The 7,282-nt window shown below is 51.2% G+C and overlaps 1 protein-coding gene across 2 annotated transcripts in view; it reads right to left on the reverse strand.

Annotated features, from left to right (window-relative positions):
* Positions 1 to 3,788: 3,788 nt before the first annotated feature.
* Cck (cholecystokinin) overlaps positions 3,789 to 7,282 on the reverse strand; it is a 6,162-nt gene continuing 2,668 nt past the window's right edge. For both annotated transcript variants that reach the window (XM_051173646.1, XM_051173636.1), the window contains exon 3: positions 3,789 to 3,959. In XM_051173646.1, the coding sequence (XP_051029603.1) occupies positions 3,826 to 3,959 (134 nt within the window). In that variant the 3' untranslated portion in view covers positions 3,789 to 3,825. The remainder of the gene's footprint in view (positions 3,960 to 7,282) is intronic.

The raw sequence follows: 7,282 nt of genomic DNA on the forward strand, positions 1-7,282 counted from the left end.
ATGGGACTGGTGCCCTCCCTAGTTGACAAGATGAAAGGAGCAGTCAATTAACAGACAGTGTAACTCTGAGGAGGGAGGAAGCGAAGCAGAAGAGAGCATGGGAGGGGGAGGGGTTTGGTGTGGGGATGGTCAGCTGGTGAGGTAGGGCTGAAGGACCTGGACAGTTCAGCCAAGCTTTGGGGGTAAGATGAGGCAGAGAGGGGTCCTAGGCGGGGCTGAAGTTAGTGTTCTCGAGGACTAAAGAGGAGAGCTGGGGGCTAGGGTGTAATGGGGGGGTAGGAGATGAGTGGAGTGGAGGCCATACTCCCTGGGAGAGGGACTCTGTCCCGTGGGATCAGGGCATGATTGGGAATCTGGGGCAGACGCTGTCTGTAGCCCACAGCAGCAGAACGAGACAGCAAATCCTTTTCACATTCAGTAACAAAAATTCGCAGAACCATGAGCCCAGGGGAAATCAGTGAGGCCACAGCCCTCTCTTTGCTTGGTCTCCGCTGTATTTACCTCCAGGATGAGCAAAAATTTAAAGGTGCCAGGAAAAAATATTGAAGGTACCTGGAAATGAGGAGGAGAGATCACACCCCTTTGGCACATGCCATGTCTGGTCTTATCAATTAGGTGATATTTAGAACCACCTAGAAGAGACAACTCTGGGTCTGTGTGTGAGGATGTTCTAGAAATATTTAACTTAGCGAGAAGATCCACCCTAGCTGTGGGTGGCAGCAGCCAGCAGACCCGGGCCCTGAAAAGGAGAAAGCAAGCTCAACACCAGCGCTTGTCTCTCTCTGCTTCCTGTGGACAGATACAATGTGACCAGCCACCTTCTCTGCTACCACCATGGTTACTCCACCCAAGGGACTGGGCCCTTGAACTGGGAGGAAAGTAGTCAGTATACCGGGGCCCTTCTGTGACACCTCTCCCATGTCAGAGTTCATAATCTCTGTCAGCTCTTGAGACCCTGCTGATGCATCTATAGAAACATAAGGAAAGCATCCTAAAATGTAACTAATTGCTGTTCTGGGGCAGGTTATTTCAAACATTGACTTTATTGGTCTTACTGACACTGGAGCCACACGTGAGTACCTTACCAGGTCAGGGTCCTCCTGATAAAGTCTGTATGTCCTTTGAGGTGACTGTACTTCCCACAGGTTCTTTCTTAATGGAGAGTTAAATGGCATCACTGAAATGTCTCGGTCTTACATTTCTGAGAGTCGTGTGTGCCTTTCTCTTTGGAAACTTAACGCTCACATGCCTGGGGACTCAAAAGCTGCTACATCAGGTTAGGTCTGCATTCACTGGCTATTGTGGGTGTTGTGTTCACTTCTGAGTGCTTTGCCCATCCCCACAACACACACATCTGCACACAGGTTGTGATCCCACTCCACCCCCACCCCATGCTTGCTGGTGTGCTGGAAAACACAGACGACCTACACATATGTTTGAATGAATCACGGTACATTAGTGACCATTCCCCTCTCTGTGACCAAAGAAACTTCCGTGGAGAAAGGATTTATTTTGGCTCATGGTTTAAAGGAATATAGTCTGCCGTGGTGAGCAAAGGATGGTAGTGAAGAGAGCACCCGGGAAGAGGGAGGTGTACCATGGTGCTCGTCTGGCTTTCTCCTTTTATTCAGTTTGGGATCCCAGCCCATGGGATGGTGCTACCCATGTTAACCTTCTCCGGAAGTGACTTCACAGACATTCCCCAGAGGTGCGTCTCCTAGGTGATTCCAAAGCTGACCAAGTTATCAATGGAAACAGACGTGACACATGGGGACGGGATGTCTAACACATGAGGCAGTCTCCGAGCGGCAATTGTTGGGACTTAATGAGGTGGAACCCTGGGGGGGGGGGTGTGGCAGTGTATTGTGGTATCTCCTTGGGTCTTAATTTTACACTGAATTCTAACTTCTGCTCAGGTTAAAGGTTGCTCTGACCACGCCTCCCGAGGTCACCAGAAGGACTTCCTAACAGTCCCTTCTCTACCACCGAAGAAACACTGAGTATCCCAGTGGGTGATGGTGGGCGGGGTTGGGCCCGCTGAGGCATGACACAGATGGAGCCATGTTGCTTTCCATGTAGGTCCCTTTGTGTCACCCTGTCCCGGAGGCCTCAGTCAGGAGGTCTGGGAAGCTATGCTGCAGGTGGCTGTTCCTAGATCACCTCCGGATGTCTGTGTGGACTGGACCCCTTCACCCACGCCCACAGAGAATGAACACATTGGACCCTGTTCTGGATGACAGAGGCCCCCACCCCCAGTGTGTCCTCTGACTGACTGTGGCAGGGTGAGGGAAAGGTGTCGCCGGCTGTTGGGTAACTCTGTCCTCTGGACTATACATTGCCTCCTCAAGGGGTCACAGAGGCTCGTCAGGCCCATGAAACTGGAAAGAAACAAGTCGCAAAAGGCCCTTCCCCCGGCTATAAAAATGGAAAACTGCCTCCGGGTGAGAGGAGACTCTTCCTCTTCCATGGAGTTGCCTGTGGTTGTGCAGGGAGCTTGAGGGTTGCAGTTTTCATGATTGCCCCCCCCGATGTTGGGGGATGCTTTTGGGCAATGCAGCTGCCCGACTCACCCATGCTTCCGTTAAGTAACCCCGATAAATTCACCAAGGCAGGTGTGGATGGAAGCCTTACTTTGGTCTATCAGTGCCCACTCTACTTGGTTTCCCCGGGGAGAAGACATCGGCAATGTGGTACGTCAGTCAAAGTCCAAGAAAGGTCTGGGGCCGGCAGACCAGCATTCCCCAGGCATCTGCTTGGACTTGAACCCTGATTTTTTTGGGTCAGAGATATCTACCCCGCCCAACCTGTAGCACTGACCATGCCTGTTTGGGCGTGGTCACAGGTGCAGATGTGACGGGGGGGGGGGCTAAGTCTGGGGTTCTGGTCGAGTCACTGAGAGCAGCCTGTGTGTGGATCTTGGAGCAAGAACTTGCGGGTCATCAGTTTCTCGTGTAAGTGCATTCTCCCCCAAAAACCTCACTTAACCTGTGCTGAGTCTAATGAATCTTGATTCTGTGCACCCATATCTGGCACCCAACATGGGGCATGAACCCACGACCCTGAGATCAAGAGTCATGCCCTACCGACTGAGACAGGGTGAATATCTCAGTACGTCAGAATGTGTAGTTTACCATGATTCCCTACACTCCATGGTTTGAGGGATGCTGCGTAATGGAGTCCTAGGTGTATCAGCCTTCAAGTCTGGGACTCAGCAGCTGGGGTACCAGGGTCAGCCACTTCTACCTTTCAGGCGGGGCTCACCTCCTTGTCTGTAGAACACAGGCTGTGCGGCAATCACTGCCCTGTAACTTATTAAAGGTTGAGAGGACCCTAAAGAAATCTTGGGGTGGGAGAGCCTGGGAGAAGAAATCAGGGATCAGTGTAGCCAGGGCTAGACCCTGGAGCTGAGCAAAGGGCCCTTCTACAAGCCACTTGCATTGAGTGTGGAGCTCAGCTCCATGCTCTGAACTCATGTCCCAAGCCCTTGCCTGCACCATCTACTGCACATTCCCCTGTGGGCACCATGCACCACGCTCCCTCCTTGTACACCTGGGGACCCTCGTGGGACATGATGAATGAGGGGCAGAGGGAAATCTCTTTAATAGCATAGCAACATTAGGTCTGGGATACACGGGAGAAAACACTGTCTTCCAAGCACAGCCGCGCCGAGGTGTGTGGCTACACTGCACACTCTTGACAGACAGATTTAACATCGGAAACTTAATAAATAGACACTCCAAATGTCAAACAGCAGAGGCCAGGGGTTGTCTGTGTGATGGTTCCCTCACTCCGCCTCCTCCAGGCAGGGCTGCGAAGCTGGGTCCACTAGGACGGGTATTCGTAGTCCTCAGCGCTGCGCCGGCCAAAATCCATCCAGCCCATGTAGTCCCGGTCACTTATCCTGTGGCTGGGGTCCAGGCTCTGCAGGGACTTAAGAACAGACATGCGGCCGGAAGGAGCTGTAGGTAGAAAAGAGGAAGGAGACAAGGGCTGTAGTCAGCGGGAGAAAGCCAGGGTGTGTGTGCGTGTACATGTGCATGTGTGTGTATCTGTGTGTGTTCAGTGTACATACATGTACATACACATGCATATGGACACCTGTGTCTTCCTCGATCTCTTTTCCATCTCAACGGAACCCTTTGCTGTACCTGGAGCTCACTGGCTGTGCTAGACCGGCTGGCCAGCAAGCCCCAGGGATCCTGTGTCTGCCTCCCTGGCCCTGGGGTTGTGGGCTTACTGCACACCAACTTTTCCCCGTGGGGTCTTGGGGATTGAACTGGGGTCTTTGTGCTTGTGCAATAAGCCCTTTACTGTCACAGCCACCTCACCAGGCCTTCTTACAGGTATCAAACAGCTGCTGCCAAGCCAAAACAAACAGAAGAGGAAGAGCTGCTGTGGAAATATTTAGATGGGTTCACTTCTCCTTGCCTTGCTCAGCCTGGGAGTTGCCTGTGGTTTCCTACCCAAAACAGCAATTCATAGTGCATGTAACCCGCACCAGAAACCACACAGAGATCTTCCCAGCACTCACTGTTTCTAGGTGTCGTGACTTATCACCCCAGCATGCTTAGCTCATCAGGGAGCTTTCCGGGACACCGTGATGCACAGATAAGTTTTTTAGAAATAGAATCAAGGCACGAGGGAGATGGATGGCTCAGCAGGTAAGAGCTCTTGCTGCATAAACCTGACAGCCTAAGTTCAGATTCCTGGAATCCATGCTAGACATACTGATGCTTGTCCTAGACTGAGATGGGAGGCAGAGACAGGAAAATCCCCCCAGAAGCTCGCGGACCAGGGAGCCTAGAGTACAAAGGGCATTGACAAACAATAAAAAGGACCCTGCCTAAAACTAGGTAGGGGGTAAGGACCAACCAACCGACCAACCGCACACACGCATGTGCGCGTGCGCACACACACAAATAAATAACGGTTCCTTTTAGAATGAGAGCCAGTCGAGCTCAGTGGGTAAAGATGCTTATTGCCGAGCTTGACAATGGGAGTTTGAGCCCCTGAACCCACACAGTGGAAGAGAGAGCAGATTCCTATGTGTTGTCCTCTGAACTCCACAAGACCACCACGGCATGCCTCCTCATAAATAAATGTTTAAAAAAATGCAAGTTCTCTTTCTGCAAGAATATTGTTTACAAATTATTATTTTGAAAGCTACAGCCTGTCAGATTGGAACACCAGCAGCTTGGCAACATCCAAAGAAACTGAATGAAAAGTCACAGAAGATGAAGCTTAAATCAGCCTTTTTTGACCAAAATACAATGATGGAAACTGCATGAGGTCCAGCCCGTGGCAGCTGTGTGATCTGGGCAAGGAGGGGCGTGGTGACATGATTCCTTCCTCTTCGGGCAGATACATGGTCCCAGCCCGCAGATGGTTGGCAATGGCGTCCTGGACATGTAACCAGTGTAGAGCCTTCTGTGCTGGCTGGCTAAGGGCAAAGGGAGGCCCTGGGACCCTCTCAATGGCTCCCACTGCCTGGGACCAGTGATCCCACCTTTGGGAAGTTTACAGGTGGCTTCCCTGTTCCCTGTCAGCTCTTGGCCCCCAGGCTAGCACAGCCAGAGTAGGATGCTTGGCTCCAGTAAGCAACCCTAAGGGTCGCTGGGGGGGGGACATCGGAGTAGAAGAGGGGTTTGTTGGGAAGAGAATGGGGAGGGGGAGGGGGACAAGTGAGGGCCGCAGGGTGGATGTGATGAGGATGTGCTGTAGATGCACTAAATGCCATAGTGAAACTCACCACTACGGCGTAACTAATACATATTAATAAAGCGTTTAAAGGACCCCACAGAAGCAGCTACCCTTACTTACTGCACAGTGAATTTACCCAGTGAAACCTAAAACTGAAACCACCACAAGAACTAGCAACCCACGTCTCCTCTCCCTGACCCCACGCCTTCCCAGTCTGGGGACCCAGGGTCCACTCCCTGCTTTCTATGGGTAGGACAGGCCGTGCTGCTTAACTGCTCAGTATCACTCAGGTAAAAAACAAAACACACACACACACACACACACACACACACACACAGTCAGTAACACTTGCAGCCCAGCCCCCTGTACAGTCACGTGGAAACTCAGTCCGTCCTCTGGCCCACTTTGGGACTGGTGTCCACTGTGAGGGCTGAGCACAATCCATGCTTCCGTCAAGGCAGCTTTCTGGTCACTGGCTGGACATTTCAGTCATGGGAGCTGTGTTTGGGACATGCCTGGGCTCTCACAGATCCTTCGCAGATCTGTCATCAGGTGTGGCCGCCTTCTCATGCTGCATGCGTCCCCAGCACTACGAAGTGGAGGGGCTTAGTTCAGAAACAAAGGGATCTGACTCCTGTTACAGGTGAGCTGGGGAAGCTGCACAGCCTCCAGGCCTTGGGGGAAGTCACACCTGTACAGATTCTCTCTGCTGCGTCCTAGATGCGCCAGCATGTGCGCAGGTGTTACTTGCTTTCTTTAGCACAGGCTTCCATAAGTGAAAAACATGAGTGAGATGTACTGTGAAAAATGGTTTTAAGGCTCGAGAGCGATGCACGGAGATAGTATTGGATGCTTAGTGCTATTGATGCCTCCCACAGGACACACTTCCCCCTGGACCACTGACTGCTGCCCCCCCCCCACCTCCCACAGGAATGAATACGCTTCCTCCTGGACCACCAACGGCTCTGCAGGCAAGCCCTAAAGATAAACTTGGTTTTATTTTATATTTTAGTTTTTCTTTTTAAATACAAGATCTCTTGAAGCCCAAGCTGGCCTCAAACTTACTGCACAGCAGAGGCTGGCCTTGAACTCATCCGCCCACAGACACCTCCCGATGCTAGGATTACAAGTTTGCAGCATCACGCCTACCTGGTATCATGTGGTGCTGGAGTTGAACTCGGGATTTTGTGCATCCTAGGCCAGTCTCCCAATTAAAACCAAGCCCCAATCACTCAACAAGTATCTTGTCTAAAATCTTTAAGAGTAATATGCTTTAGAGTTGAATAAAAAAGAATTTATAAAATATTAAAATAAATCATACAGTATTGACAATATTGATTCTGAGTTTATTTTTGTGAAATAAGTGAGCATCACTCTTCTATACTTAGCCCCTGATCCTGGGTGTGAGCAAACAAACTCTTTCTGGGCTGGGTGTGTCCAACAGGCTGAGGGGAGACGGGGGCTGAGGAGACAGCTCAGCTTGGAGTGGCTTCCAGCTAAGACCTCTGCTGGGAAAATCACTGGCACATGCTGGTTCTAGGAAATAATTCTGCAACCAGGCTTTCTGTTGCTAGAACTGCTT

Source organism: Phodopus roborovskii, unplaced genomic scaffold (genome assembly GCF_943737965.1).
Source record: "Phodopus roborovskii unplaced genomic scaffold, PHOROB, whole genome shotgun sequence".
Classification (NCBI taxonomy): Eukaryota; Metazoa; Chordata; class Mammalia; order Rodentia; family Cricetidae; genus Phodopus; species Phodopus roborovskii.